Source organism: Heliconius melpomene, chromosome 6 (assembly GCF_056956725.1).
Source record: "Heliconius melpomene rosina isolate 202511_hmr_F chromosome 6, ASM5695672v1, whole genome shotgun sequence".
Classification (NCBI taxonomy): Eukaryota; Metazoa; Arthropoda; class Insecta; order Lepidoptera; family Nymphalidae; genus Heliconius; species Heliconius melpomene.
In genome coordinates, this window is record NC_140394.1 from 10,264,501 (window position 1) to 10,280,822 (window position 16,322).

At 32.9% G+C, this 16,322-nt stretch overlaps 3 protein-coding genes across 4 annotated transcripts; 2 read left to right on the forward strand and 1 right to left on the reverse strand.

Moving 5' to 3' along the window:
- Window positions 1–256: 256 nt before the first annotated feature.
- LOC146538432 (uncharacterized) lies at window positions 257–7,962 on the reverse strand. Of its 2 annotated transcripts, none has more exons than XM_085186449.1 (8): window positions 7,597–7,962; window positions 7,214–7,379; window positions 6,839–6,975; window positions 5,823–6,044; window positions 5,534–5,640; window positions 4,098–4,261; window positions 3,647–3,799; window positions 257–3,025 (listed from the first exon to the last, which is right to left on the reverse strand). In XM_085186449.1, the coding sequence occupies exons 1-8, from the start codon at window positions 7,762–7,764 to the stop codon at window positions 2,799–2,801; spliced, it is 1,344 nt and encodes a 447-aa protein (XP_085042575.1). In that variant the 5' UTR covers window positions 7,765–7,962; the 3' UTR covers window positions 257–2,798. The 2 variants fall into 2 exon arrangements, with proteins under 2 accessions (XP_085042575.1, XP_085042574.1); XM_085186448.1 differs by having other exon boundaries at window positions 7,214–7,421; window positions 7,597–7,961.
- A 445-nt stretch (window positions 7,963–8,407) lies between these two features.
- On the forward strand, window positions 8,408–9,976 carry LOC146538433 (uncharacterized). Its single transcript, XM_085187052.1, has 2 exons — window positions 8,408–9,396; window positions 9,652–9,976. Exons 1-2 carry the CDS (start codon window positions 8,931–8,933, stop codon window positions 9,963–9,965), a joined length of 780 nt encoding a protein of 259 aa, XP_085043178.1. The 5' UTR covers window positions 8,408–8,930; the 3' UTR covers window positions 9,966–9,976.
- An 87-nt stretch (window positions 9,977–10,063) lies between these two features.
- On the forward strand, window positions 10,064–15,926 carry LOC146538434 (uncharacterized). Its single transcript, XM_085186453.1, has 5 exons — window positions 10,064–10,225; window positions 10,508–10,615; window positions 11,056–11,163; window positions 15,523–15,579; window positions 15,656–15,926. The coding sequence occupies exons 1-5, from the start codon at window positions 10,178–10,180 to the stop codon at window positions 15,695–15,697; spliced, it is 363 nt and encodes a 120-aa protein (XP_085042579.1). The 5' UTR covers window positions 10,064–10,177; the 3' UTR covers window positions 15,698–15,926.
- Window positions 15,927–16,322: the final 396 nt, after the last annotated feature.

Sequence of the window (16,322 nt, forward strand, 5' to 3'; positions counted from 1 at the left end):
ATAAATTTTAATTACAGTGTGAAACTGATATGATTTAGTACTAACCTGTAAAGAGAAACACCATTAAAAACTATTGCTTTAAAATTTAAATATTTTACTTTAAAAATTACACGTTGGCGCAGAAACCACGTTTTATTCACCAAAGCCGTAGACAATTTTTCTATTCATGTCATTCTAGAATGATCATAGAGCAAAGTGCTGCGATAGATACTATTCAGGCGTAGGACCTCTAAGGTACTGTACAGACAATTTAAATTGAATGAAGAGTAAAAGAACTTTATTTACATATATTTTCTTAATTTACTTAATTAAATATGATAGGAACTTAAAATTATTTATCATACAGATTTGATAAGAATAGAAATGTCCTTGTTTATTCACATATTACTATCGTTTTTAACTATATTAATTAAAATAAAAAAAATCACGTTGAAAAAAAAAATCATAATGGTTAATTATTAATTAATTTTCTATATAATTTTAATACAGTCCGCTTTAATATTACATGATCAGTAAAAAGCGACGCTATACCTACTAGCGCCATTTTAGTTTTATATTATGTACAAGAAACAGTAATATATTATAGATATATACAAATATTTAAAATCTACTAAGTAACTTACTTGAGGCCGTCGTGGCGCAGTGGCACAAGGGTGTGACTGTAACGCGACGGTTGTGTGTTCCATCCCCACTCGAGGAAATGAAATATTTATTTACATTTATATTTTCATTTCTTCGCTCTGGTGTCGAGGCAAAGAGCGGCTTTAGTTCCGCCACTCAACACGCAGTGCCTCCAGAATTCGTCGGAAAGTGAGGAACGGAATGTCTTAACACTAGGTTCCCTCTGCCTACTCTTCTGTGTGCGGGATAAAGCGTGAAGCTGATTTAATTTCTAAGTAACTTAGTAAATTCATTCATTGTTTTTATTTTCAATTAATGAGAATAAGATGATCATAAATTTCATCTAATTATCAAAGGAGACTGAAACATTTAGGCTAAAATGTAAAGAGTTGAGATGTGGTCTAAAAATTTGTAATTTTTTTCATTTGTAGAATAGCAAATAATTATTAATTGACATACTAAAAGTGGATAAAAATGAAAGTATAAGTATAATAAGTTTTAGATCCTTAACCGTTATTGAGAACTTGTACTTAGTATTGCCAATCGATAGTGGACTATCGATAGGCTATCGATATTCTATCGATAGTTTTCCGATAGAAAGACTATCGATAGTTCAAAAGGGTACAATACTATCGGACAATGCAATACTATCGACAGTATCGTATCTCCCAGTCAGAAAAGTATCGATACTATCGATAGTATTGCATTGTCCGATAGTATTGTACCCTTTCGAACTATCGATAGTTTCGATATAGCTATTCAATCAATACGGTCTCGCATGGGCTTTTTTATATTAAAACTATTGATAGTTGGCAACGCTACTTGGACTTCTTGTTGAATTCTCAGAATGTCAAATACATGGAACGAGGTAATAGCCACGAAGAAGACTCGACAAGCAGAGCCAGTGTATCAATTGTTCTTCCTTAATAACTAGAAACCGACTGTATATGTCGCGATCAAAATCGCCTGGAGCCTCGGAAAGCTTTATACATTAAAACAAGCAAAACGATAGCGCGATTTAGCTAGAGAATCTAATCATCAAATCAATAAATCATCTATCGAGAGAAAGCAGATACTAAATATTTATTTTACTTAAAGAATGACGATGGGATCGACCGTACAGTTTATAATTTATTTGAAAATTTAATACTGACAGTCATCTATCGCTATCAGATAGACAAAATTTATAGAATTTTCAGGGAAGAAATAATGACCCTGAACATATTAAACCATACCATTTTCATCTCTTTACATTCTGGGCCCAAAAATGTATGGAATCGTTTCAGTTTCCTTTGGCCCTATCTATTTCATATTTTCACATTTATATCACAAAAAAGTAATTACCAATACACAGCTGCATACATACATTTTCATCACAAATTTCATCTACAACAGTGTATAAATAATTAGAAGCTACAATAAGAATGGAAAACGGAGTGACTCATCAGTTTTTACTACACTATCGCAATCGCGACTCTTTATTATACAAGTAGGACACAAATATAAGCTATATGACAATACATATTTAAAAGTTTAATATACAATATCAATGAACTTTTTTTTTCGAACATGAGGTTAATGCTGTTTGCCCTATTGACCCTTACAGAATCACCGTGTGGTTAGAGAATAGGGTACTCGGTACTTGAGAAAGACTGAACACTAGGTGCGTGCTTGAGATGATGTCGGCGACGAGGGCATCTCATGCGAGAATCGAAGCCGAGGGGCTTGTGGTCGTCGATCAGGCTGGGGGCCAATTAACTACTAATGAATATATTATTTATTTATATACAACAGGCTATGACATCATCAGCGATGTCTTACGTAGGTGAGATGACGGAGGTCACGCTTATTATAGTACAATGTACACATATAGTATACAAAAAGAGCTATGACATCACAGGCCACGTAAGCCAGGCCAGTAGACATGTCTTGCGCGAGCATTACTGTGGTGTGACAACAGTGGCAAAGGCAGAGGTTGCTATGGCAGTGACCACAGTGATGGTGGCTCTGTATAATTTCGTAAGACCTCCCAAAAGCTGCTAAGAATATTACAACATCACAGTATCAAATTCTGTAGCTTGAAATCTTATGTGACAAGTAAATATTATAATATAAATATTAAATTAATAAAATGAATATATTCTTAAAACACAACAGTATTATGACGTTATATACAATTACGAGACGACGTCATGCGCAGGTCCGACGGCAGAGGTCACAGTAGCAGTGGTGGCAGTGGCAGAAGCGACGGTGGCAGAGGCCACAATAGCAGAGGCCACGGTAACGGTGGGTTGGTGCTGTAGGCGCAGGTGTCGCAGCAGCGAGCTCTGGTCGCTGAAGCGGCGCTGGCATGCGCCACAAGCGAACACTCGTCCATTGTGCATCATCATGTGGCGGCTGAGACCTAATAAAAATCCATAATGATTTTTTCATAATTTATTAAAATAGTAATTTTCATTTTTTTTGCGTAAAACAAGTTTCGGGGGCGAAAGAACATTAAAGAACGAAAGATTAAATGACCGCGGCTACCGATACAACGTGGTGTTGTATTGATTTGGTTTATACTTGTATAACATTCAAAGGTTATGAACGATTAAGCAATTGTTCGGGGTTTGGGGGTTAGCTTCTCCAGTTACTGTGGAAAGAGTGAAAGGGTTTCCACTTTGTCCATTGTAAATTAAGAAATAGATGGGGAATTGAGAATGCAATATAATTTTTTGTTTAAGTAATATAATGATATTGATCGCAGATGTAAAAAATGTGTGGGTGTGTGTGAAAAAAATATGTGAAATATGTAGAACAGAGTGACTTGACATTATGTTCCCAGGTTGCTTCTGCTTATCCTGCTATGTACAGCGTGGAGTAAAAAATATGTGTAAAAAGCATCTTAGCCAAAATATAATTAAATGATTTAATGCCCGTCTCTTTTAAGGAAAATAAAATTAAACAAATTTGATGAAATTACAATTTTTTACAGAAAAAATGAATGCCCAACACGTCAGGTACACCGACAGGCAGTACGTACCGGAGGCGTGCAGAAACACCTTGGGGCAGCGCGCGCAGGCGTGCAGAGCGAGCGCGCGCGCGTTCGGCGCCGCGTGCGAGCGTAAGTGCGCCTCGAGTGCGTTGCGCTGCGTGAAGCTCTTCGGGCACGTGCTGCACTTATGTGGACGCTCCTCTGTAAAGACAATTAAATAGACAATAAGAATTTAATATAATATTTTATTCATTAAATATTGTTTGCCAAACGGCGTAAAAAATCTAATCTTACTTACTTTATATTATTTGAGACCATCGTGGCACAGGGACACAAGCTTGTGTCTGCAAATGCGACGGTTGCTGGTTCGATTCCCACTTGCAAGAATAAAATATTTAATATTTTGATTTTCTCATTCTGCTAACGAGGTAAAGCGCGATGAATGCCTCCAATAGGCGGCGATGTGTGAAAGGTTCCCCTGCTCTGCGCGAGTACCTACCGCTGTGCACGAGCTCGTGCCGGCGCAGCACCTCGCGCTGCGCGAAAGCGCGCCCGCAGCGCGCGCAGGCATAGGGGCGCTCGCCCGAGTGCGTGCGCGCGTGGCGCCGCAGCGCGCCCGCCGAAGCGAACGTCTTGCCGCACTGCGCACAGCGCGGCCGCCCGCTGAGGGGAGACAGTTATATATGTTAAGAACGTGTGGAAATTTGATTGTCTCTTGCGTTTACCGCAACCAACTAATTACACATAATTTTTCACAACAATATTTACTGACATTGTAAATAATTACAATGTAAATTTTTGTAGCTATGAGCAGATGACTAGAAAGCAACAGGCTTGAAGGTGTCAGTTAAATGATACTTCCAATGGAGTACTCTTTTATGTAGTCAATCTTTATGATGACTGTCCTGGTCGACGAGGTCTTTTGCATTCTTGAGGTAGTGTATGCTTTCAGGGATTGTTAGCTGTCTAGCCTTGTTTATTAGGCATTTTTTATGGTTTTAATTTATATTTTATTTGTATTTTAAATTAATCTCGTCTCGTAAATTAGTCTTGGTGTGCGAGTTGTATATCATTTAGTGTTTTCCTTGCTTAAGGTAAATGACACATGTACTGATTTGGCTACATTTGCAGCCACTCTTTATTTTGCCAGCCATTCCTTCATGCTTTCAAGGCTATTCTGAAGAATCCTAGAAGCTTCAATCGGACATTTGTTTGAAGTTAAAAAAGCAGTTAATTAGCAAAGGTAGCAATTGTTACTTTAGGATTTTGTGGCAAATTAGATGTAATGTAATACAAGACAGATTCCAAGACAACCTTGTGGCACGGCGCGCAGGTCGGGACAACTATCCCCAAAATAAATCCTTAACAGGATTGAACGCACAACCACCGCGTTTACAGTCAGACACTGTACCATAGCATTTAAAACATTTAAACATACAATAAAATTGTAATCGGTCTATATATATATAAGGTATATGAAAAACTCTACATTTGGGATCATTTATCAATGTAGTAGAAACTAAAACAATTCCTACAAAAGAAACTGCATTATTGAATTAGTTGAAACTTGAGCTTTTAATGTATTAATGCACTTAGCAAACGAAAGCAATTCAGATTACTAAGTAGATAATAATAAGATGCCGTCGTGGCGCAGCAGCGTAAACAACGTAAACGTGACGGTCGTGGGATCAATTCCCACTTTAGGGGATTAATTATTATTTATAAACATTTTCATTTCAACTGGCATGCTCAAAGTGCCATAAATTAAGAACTGCACTGAACATTTTCATTTCCTAGCTGTGGCAACAACTCAACACGCCCACGGAAAATGGCGTTCCCTCTGCCTACGCTGCTACAACCGGGATACAGCGAGAAGCTGAAAAAATAAATAAATAATCGTGAGGTTTAAACGGGCGACGCCAAATAATAACTTACTCCTCAACAATATCTGAATGTATGAGTTCAGATTTTGAATTTTCCCCAGTCACATGTTGTACAATTACACTTCTTTTTGGCACTGGATCTATGACAAATGGTTGTTCCTGCAAGTTGAAATTATTATGCATATAAGTGATGGATAGTAATTTTGTTTAGTTGATCACACTATATTTGGGAACTGTAGGTTTGAATTAAGCATTTTTTTTGTATTGAACCCAACACAAATAATAAATAAATATAAGACAATATTATTTATTATAATATAATTTATATTTTTATAACTTACCTCTTCTATCTCAAGTATCTGTAAAGTAAATACTGTTTCATCAGCTTCAATCTCCACAGTCCTTAAACTAGGATCTTGTAGAATATTTTCATCTCCATTTTTCTTTAATATGCGTAATTCTAACAGTAATGTTGATAGAAACTCCGGCATGTCTGACGGTGGTGGGGGCGTAGGTGGTGGGGGTGGGGGTGGTGACGGTATTCTTTCTTCAGGTATATCATCCTAGAAAAAAAGGACCCAGTGTGTAGTCTTTCCAGTACACCTGTTTTGTGGGAATTTGTTTAAATATTTTCATTTTTTCGTTTTGGAGGCAATGAAGTAAGGCGCGGTGTTGAGTTCTGCCACTGAATATGCAATGCCTCCTCCAATGAACGTGGGAAAGCGATTATCTTAATGGAGAACAAAGTGGTCAAATATTAAGTTCCCCTTGCTGCTATGTGAAGGATTGATAACTTGAAGCTAAACAAAAAAAAATACTAATAAATAGATTTAGGAATATAGAAACTCACACATTGCATCAGCTCTATTATATTTTTGTACTTCACCCATATATAGCAGGCTATGCAAAGATTACCATTCTAAAAATCCACTTTTGCCCAAAGTATGTGGTGAGTAGAGGAATTCAATGTTGTGTTTATCTTAAGAGAGTAGAAAAATAAAAAAGTTCTCGAAGTGATATGATGTCAAGCAATCTAGCTTGGGAGTGAGTACACACTTATTACATTCTTAGCACATTACTTGTCTAAGTAATGTGCTAAAATGTAAATGTAATATGTGGGATAAGAATGTAAAAATAAAATTGTCTAATTTTACCAGTGTCAATACAAATTTTTGTTAATTTCAAAATAATATGGAATTAATCAACATTTTTAGTCATCAACTACCAAAGAATATTTCATTTATATTAGAGTAGTAATGTATAATTTTTTTTATGATTATAAAATTGGATAATAGTAAAATTAGAATTTTTCTTCTAACTTTTGTTATAAAATTAGAATAGATTAATAAATAATAACCTGTTTGGGTAAATATCCTGTTATTGGTTCCTCCAAAATTATATCTTCACTAAGAGCTATATTAGTTATGTTATCTAAGTCAATTTGTAATGGATGGTTTCCAAGCACTGGCACTTGTGCAGCCTCCTCAAAAGTACCTAAATTGTTTATATTTTTAAAGTATTATTACATATTAAGAAAAGAAAATTATTTTTAGAAAAGATAAGATAAATTTCAAACATAGCAGGACCTCCCCTCCCCATGGAAATATGCACCTTCCAGGGACCCATACATTTTTATTATTTTTGATTGTTTATAATTTTAGCATCTCTGTAGAGAGATCATTAAAAATTGCTACACAAAACAAAGTTTATTGCTAAAATTGAATTGCAGTACCTAGATTTTCTATGGTTATAATTTGATGACTGTACTCCATTGTTTTTAAATCTGACGATTTCTTTGCCTCCTTCTGTTTTACAGCTAACATATGAGATTTAAGTTTCTGGTATGTGAGCATACATTTCTTCTTGAATTCATAATAATTATTTAATGCTTCATGACACTGCGTACAAATAATGTTGGGTAGACATTCTTCGCGGGTTATCTATTATTAAAAAAACTTTTATATTCAGGTTTTCTTATTTTTAGGCTCAGTTTCTTTAAGCAGTTTTTTTGTTAATTTTTTAGTGAAAATGAAACAAAAATAAAGAAATCAAAATGTTTTGTATTGAGTTTGTTTTGTTTTTATTGAAAACACAGAATCTCGCAGAGGAGCGTACCTCTAAGCCGACACACATCATAATCCTCATAGTGAGGGTGGCGCAAATGCTATGTGAATCGGTAAATATTGGAATAGATTTATTTGTTTTTTCCATACACAATCTGCACAGTTCGTGAACACCTTCAATTAATTGATATTGTGAATGTTTTTTAGTATACGGACGCATTATTTCTAATAAATAAATAATATGACTATTATTTAAATATTATAATCATAAATATTTCCTATAAGTTTATACTCTATTTGTATTTCTTTTAATTATAATAGTCACTACTTTAAGTGATAAACTCCAAAGTATATAAAAATAAATAGATAATATCAAGGAACATAAGGATAATATATTTTTAAGATTTTTGACATTGACATGTGTAATGAGCACAGATTAATCACTAAATAAATTAACGTTTAGGAATAAAAAAAACATAAGCATAATATTGTTTTCACAAAGCATATTAATTTTATTTACACGGTAAATAAAATTAATATGCTTTTTTTTTTAAATAAAGGTATATGTTATTTTTTAATGTATTAATATTATTGATAATACTCTATAATTTTCGTAGTTACGACAATTATAGAGAATTATAGGATGAAAATTATAGGAATTCTAATTTTATACAAAGAGAGATAATTGAAATTGAATTAACATTGAAATTCTAATAGCTCAATAAATTGTGTCACCATTATAAATAATAGATTTACTAATCCACCATAGATGTTAATTTCACTATAGCCGTCTTTTAATTATAAGTAATTTAAATTAATACGCAGTATCTATTATATTATTATATAAAGAAGCTTATTACAAAACCATGTGGACGTATTCTAAGGGTTTTTATATTATAAATTCTTGAATGTTATAGAATTGCCTAAGTTTAAATAAATACGTATAATAATAAAGTTGTATCCCGCACACAGATGGTAGGCAGAGGGAACCTAGTGTTAAGACACTCCGTTCCCCACATTCTGCCGAATTCTAGAGGCATTGCGTGTTGAATGGCAAAACTCAACGCCGCGCTTTTGCATCGATACCAGAGCGAAGAAATGGAAATATAAACGTAAATAAATATTTCACTTCCTCGAATGGGGATCGAACCCATAATTATTATGTAATAATATATAATATAATTAACCACACTCTTGTGGGTGGGTAATAACAGGTATTATTAATAATCAACAATAAATTCGTCTTTGCTATCATTCATTTACATTATCCTAGGTAGATATATATAAAAGAAACGCCGTAGCAAATAGAATGATATAATAAATTTTAAATCCTCCTTTTACCTTTCTCTTCATTTTTAATCAAATAATAAAATCAAAGATAGCAAAATGATTTACGAAACGAACGAAACAATTAAGTTTATATCAATAGCAAACAAAATAGGGTGTTTCTGCGGTATACACAATTTGTGGATAGAAAACATATTCGATAACAAATTTACTAAATATTTTAATAAAATTATTACGTTTTCTTTGATTATATTTGTCTTAATGGAAATGGGAGCATTATTCACTAGAAGTGATTTAACTGAAAAGCAATTTTCTGATCTCTACCTCTTTGTGCCTACACATTGTATCCTTGGAAGTTATTATATAGGATCTCAGTATTATAAAAAAAATATCAAACGTTTATTAATAATGTTGAGTATTGACATGAAATCGGTATATAATGATTCAGAAATTGAGAAGCAAATGATCAAGAGAGCTACATACTACTCCATAGCTTATGTGATGAGTGCTAGCTCAGCGCTACTATCTTACGGTTTCCATGCTTTTATGGAAGTTATCTTCTCAGGTTTGTATTTAAGTACAGTATGTATATTGTATAGACAAATATATATTTACTAATGATGTTAATAGATATGAACAGTTACTTAGTTGAATAAAATTAGATGCAAAAGGTCGTAATGTTTTAAAAGACCAGAGATTATGGTTTATGTCCATGGGTTATATAATAGATTTTGTATGGATTTTTTTTATTTAATAAATTGTTGGTATAAATAAAGTAATCATATAGAAGAAATTTAAGATTAATAATAATACACATATTGTTTGACAGAAGGGTCTTTCACCACTGTTGTAACAGCATGGCCTGATAGTGAAGATACTAGCGTCTTCTCAAGTTTCGCACGGTTGTTCTTTTACTTGGTTTGGTGGGCTTTCATGGCCAGGGTATCGATTGGCATCGTCTTGACCATAATAATATCGGTCGGAATAAGCCATCAGTTTAAAATTTTGCAAAAATATTTTTATAGCTTAAATGATATATTCTATAACGAAACTATAGACTCACATGAAAAGCAATTAAAATACGAACAGTCGCTTAAAGTTGGTATTAAGCTTCATTCTCAAGTACTGAGGTAAGTTTGTTTGTTTAAGATAAAATCTTATAATAATATAGCTTTATTTTAAAAAAATGTATAATTTGGCTATAACAGAAGAAACAACGTTTAAGCAGGCGAAGCCGCGCATAAGTCGCGCATCGCTAATTATTTTAACGTGTTTTATTTTTATTATTTTATGTAAGGTGTACATCACAATGTCAACTAAGCTGTAGCTTCGTGTTCGGTGGGCAGATGATGGTTTGCGTTTATGCTCTTTCTTTTTTAATGTTACAGATGATGGTGAGTAAAAATATTCCCTTATTATATAGCATGGTAGAGAGAACTTATTGAAATTCTGGACACTGACTGTTGAGTGCAGAATCTCAATTCTACCATTTGTCTTGCCAGAACAAAGAAATTAAAATAAGTAGGTAATTTTGCATCTGTCCAAGTGCAAAAGGATCTAAGTAATGGCGTGAAAAATTTAAATGTTTTATCGAAGTATTGAGCGCTCTCTTCTCTCTAGCTACCCTGCTATATATGAAACGAATGTGATTCTAATTATATTAACAATTTTTTTAGAACTCGGAACGTACACTTACGACGGCTATGGTTATTGCTACTACGAGTATTTGTGTTCTCATTTGCACTGGTCTCATCATGTGGAACGCCGGAGATATAACAGTTGAGGTGCATATTTATTTCTAAATAAATTTACAGTGCGGTCAACAAATCGTGGCCGCCCTATAGTTAACTCTAGAAGGATTGTACAATTTTTCTTACTTTTGCATACTTTCTTCCCAAATAAACAATGCACATAAGTTCAGAAAACCTAACTTCACGACTTGTTGACAGTGTTGTTTATATTATGTTCGTTGAAGAGGGAAATAAAAAAAAACGGTCGCACTACGCTCATAATAGGTAATAGAGGAAACAAGGGAACCTAGTGTTCACACTTCGTTCACTTTACACAAAATTGACGAGGGACCATGAATCGCAGAGCATATCGTCCCCCTTTGTCGTTACCGGAACAGAGAAATGAAAATGATTTAGGTATTTTAGGTAAATAATTAATTTATAAATATTGTACGTCATAATTTAAATAAATTCAGTAATTGAAATATTTACAGGCAGCTTTAATACCTTCAGCTATATTTTCATCTGGCTGGCACCATTGTACCGGCGACACGTTAAGAAGAGTGCGAACTTCAATTATTTTAGGGATAGCGCAAGGACAGGTAAATTGTAAAAGAAGTATTATGGTAAAATACATTGGGTATTTAAGTAGACATATACCTTTTAAAACCGTTTATATAACCGTGAATAACGGATACGAATCCAGATTTTCAATGTCCACATCCGCGGATACGGATCTTTGGAACATCGCTAAGGTTAACATGATGATAATAAATAGTTACAGAAAATTCAGTATGCTTATGTAATCACCACTTAAAAGTATTTTTTTTAAATGTTTGGAAAATAGAAAAACAATCAAAGATCTCTAGTTTTCTTTATCTTCAAAATGCAGAATAAAGTGATACTAAAAAAATATTTCTTAAAGACTAAGATATAGTAAAATTATCTATTGGTGCCACACATAAAATATTTGTTTTAATTTTCTTAAATATTAGGTTTCCTAATATTTTGTACCATTTTAAAATATAAAAAAATAAATTAAATTAAATTAAATTAAAAAGCACACAGCAGGGCAGGGAGAGGAACCATAATGTTAAGACATTGTTCCAACTTTATAACAAACTAGCAGACCCGCGAACTTCGTATCGCCTAACAGTCGATTTTTTTTTAATATGTATTCTGCTATTCGCGACACCGAGTCAGCTAGTAAGATAAAAAAAAATAAAAACTTAAATCATTTTTAATTCTTATAATATTCATTAAAAATTATAATAAAAATAACAATTTCCGATATCTTATTATGATGCCTACTTATTATATTTTATTTTATTTTTACTTATTCTAAATTCAGTTTCATTTTCATTGTAGTACTTTATGATACACGTTATTTTTTGTTTGATTATCTGGCGCGTAAACAAACAGAGCAGATGGTTTTCCAACACGGGAACAGACAACATACAACAAACCATGCGAGAAACATGAATTTTCTATATTAATACCACAAACACTTAATAACTGCCCCTGGGATTTGTTTATAGTCATTGTGAAAGCAAGCCGCACTGGAAACTGTAGTCTTTTAAACTCGAATGGTATGTCAGTCGAAATCATTGGGATGCCCCGCATCATCAAAAAGTCTTCTCCTTTATACTTTCCTTTCAATATGATTGCTTCTATTACGTTATTCATTATTTTTTTATCGCTAATCGTGTGCCGTTACAAAGTTTCAGTTGGTTAATATTTCGCAACATTATAACTACACATTCAAGCTTTAATTGAAGGTTGTGAGGCGGCAATCCTGGCAAATCAAGTGAATTTAAAAATTCCGGTGGATAGTTCACGACATCATCTTCATTAGTTGCCGTATCAACTGACTTATGTGTCCTTATTTTGCCAGGAATGCCATCTTCAAAATTTATATTTAATTCATTTACATCAGTGTGTTTGGCAGCCAGTAAAGCTCTTTCGCTCAACCAATTATGGAATAAATAATCAGCAACATTTCGGCAACATTTGGAAGCACTTTATGAATGAGTTCATCTTTTGATTACGTTAACTGACAAAAACTATCAGGAAAGGTAATGCAGCCAGTCAGCGCATATATAGGAAGTTTGCTATTACCAATATCAATGAGTTGTTTAGAGAATATGTCTGCAGATTGATCATTGTGCAACATGACGCATATTCTTGCTTAAATGTAATACCTTGACATGTTTCCACAATTTCGAGGACTTTAAACATGAATTCAGTTCATCAGCTTGCATTGAACGTGGAACCACTGGCAATCCTCCTCCTTATAATAAAATCATTGCGCCACCAAATTGATTGGCAAACTGAGTTTTTACAATAACCTTACAATATTGGCAAGCTGAGTTCATAGATCCAATAGCAACACAGCTGTAGGCACTGCTGGCATCAATTGATATACCGTAACAAAAAGCAGCTCGATTCAAATTTGCACCATTATCAGTCAACTATCGTGCTCACGTTCATTGCGATCTTCACGTTCTGGGCAGTACGATTAGATTCTTCTGCCTAAATTTGTCCACCGCCTTATAGAAGGCATATTTAGTAAGTCACAAATACACAACACTTTATTAATTTTATAAAATTTGTGGCTTTTAGATTTAGTAATATAGACGCACAATGAGACGTTTACATTTCAAGTGACATCTTGTCATAGAAATATTGACAAATATTGACTTTAATAGACTGAGATCCCAGGACCCCCAGACCTACATCATTTTAGCAAAGCTGAAATTTTGAGGATTGATAGTCTAATATGTACTTAAGACTGTATGCATACTCTCTAACTTAAAAAACCTTCAGAGATAGTGCCAACTTAAAGCACACTTCCAGTTGCGTTAAAGTAGAAAGTCTCTTTTTTATTCATATATTTATGTACCACACAAGAAAGAAAGTACAGAAAACTTATGACAACAGAAAAAATGTGTACAATGGATAACTTATCTCTAATAGAGATCTCTACCAGAAACCCTTGAATGTAGGGGATGGTAAAAGAAATGATTCGGGTGCGGTATTTTAATATAATGTTAATAATAATAATAAACCTACATACAAATATACATAATTTTAACCAATATTACTATACCTACATATATACAATGACATAAAAGAGTTGAAACAGAAAAAGAAAATTAATAAAAAAAAAACCGACTACTAAAGATTCTAATTGAGATTGAGAAAATGTTGTTTTAATTTGATTTTGAAAGTATTTAGAGATGGATTGCCCGACTCTATAGAGTTAGGTAGTAAGTTCCATAAGCGCACTGCTTGAACTGTGAAAGATTTTTCATAGAAAGAGGTATTAAATATAGGGCACTCAAGCTTTCTCAGAGTTACACATGAGCGTACAGGTCTTTCACTTGGAAGTGTCAATTTAAAACGCTCCCTTAAGTAAGGAAGAGAATTTTTATATATGTTTTAAAGTAAAAAATGTATATTTCACATTCTTTCACGTGGACCTTTACTTATGCCAGACGTCCTAAAGGTTCTTTAAAATTGGGGCAAATTACATTAAAGTAAATCTAAAATTTAAAATATATTATTTACGGACTATTTCAAGACTCCTCATAAGCAACCAGATCAATCCGATGGCTTCATCATTTTCCCAGAAAGGGATATATCGGTATTTTTCGCTACCTCTGAAAGGATCCCATTTTCAAGTTACTGTAAAAATGTACTAATTGTGCGAGTAAGGATACTGTCTTAACTACATGTAAAACTAATAGTCCTCAAAATTTCAGCTTTGCTAAAATGACGTCGGTCGTGCGGCTCTGGGATCTTGGGCTGTAATATTTATACGATACTAACGTCACTCAATTGTTTTGCCTTTCAGGAATCCAGCTACTAACATTTAAACTTTATAGTAGGGTATTAAAGTCCAAATTGACTTTTAAGTATTAATACGGATCTTTTGTATGGGAATATAAAAGTGTTGTTTTTAGAACCTTTCTGGCAATTTTTTTAAGTTTTCTCTTCGTTAAAACCATCCTTGTACTTCAAGGAATATTATAAAAAAAATATTAGCGAAATCGGTTCAGCTGCTCTCGAGATTTGCGCTGAGCAACACATTCAGCGATTAATTTTTATAAATAAGAAGATCCTTTCGTATATTTTTTTGATATTATAAAATTATTTTTGCCTCGTTACAGAGTGAAGTAATGAAAATATTAAATATTTCATTTCTTCGAGTAGGAATCGAACCCAGAACTTGTCGTGTTTATAGTCGCGTGCTTGTGCCATTGCGCCACAACGGGCCTCAAATTTATAAGAATGTAATATTTTTTTCTGTAATACACATATATTATGTTACCGTATTTGGTTTTTTTTTTATTTTTATTTAAATTATATATATTTACTTAAATTTCTATCATTTGGTGTTGAACCATTTCAAATAATAATTATGGTATCAAGAAACGTCAAAACAAATGTTTATTACGTAGAATAATTTATTTTAAGGTGACTCATCATATATCTTATAAAATTGAGCTGGGTGACTGGGGTTTTACATTAGATCCATTTTTTTTATGTCAACAGAACAGAAAATGCTCATCACACTGAATAACTTTTCCTAAAGCGTTGTATTGATATCTCTTATAGATTAGGCGGGCTGCTAGGGCTTCACATCAGGTATTCGGGCTATCAAAATAAATTATAGCCTATATGTAGGCGAAGACTAATAGCTATGCAACAAAAGAAGTTTCATTTAAATCCGTCCTGTAGTTTTTGCGTTAAAGAGTCACAACAGACAGACAGACAAGAATTCCAAAAATTATATTTTTACCTTCTATTAGTTGTATTGAGTCCCCCTGAAGTGTTTTTTTTAGTTTATTTTCAATGTACAGATTTTACCCTCTTTACAGTTTTATTATATATATAGATATAGATATAGATATATAGATATAGATATAGATAATAAAGAATACTTAACAATTTTACAGAAGGACGTAGTCATTCGAAGCTTTAACATCGTCATTTCTTACCAATCATATTTATCGGTAGGTAAATGGACACAATTTTAATCTTTTTTTTTTTTTTTTTGTGATATTTTATTCTTTATTTATTTGTTTTCAGATTGTGAAATCGTCTTATTCAGCATTCTCCTTGCTGTATTAATTGTTGTTTGTACAAATATTTACCTCCATTTAGATACAGTCCTCCACATATTACCAACGAGCCAACTAGTCTTGGCCTGAAGAAAATAATCATAAGTAAGAAAAATTATAAATTCTTGTCTGCAAAGCCATACAGCTAACTTTAGGGCGGCCACGGCTTGTTGACCGTACTGTACTTTGTGTAACAATAGAGTAGATATTTGATTTATTTTTAAATAAAATATATAGATTTTGGCTTTCATTTCTTTTCTGTATTTTTACATAAATCATACTGATAAACAAATCTTTAAAGATAAAAAAATCACGATCTTAAGATATTCAAGATTAAGAGGAGCAAACATTTATAAGTATCTGAGTAGACTATATAAAAAAAGACGCAAGCAACTATGATTTGGCACTAAATGGATATTTTTTAATTATTTTATATATCTATTATATGGTTGAACTTATCTTTAGGTTTTAATCATAAATTTAACCAAACAATAGTTATATAAAAGAAAAAATAGTATATACTGATGCTTGTGTCTAGAAAAAAATGTTTTAATTGATAACAATGAAGTCATCCCTTTATGTCAGAGGTAATCTGATAATTTTATTTATGATCATTTTATTTTATTTCCTAAGCA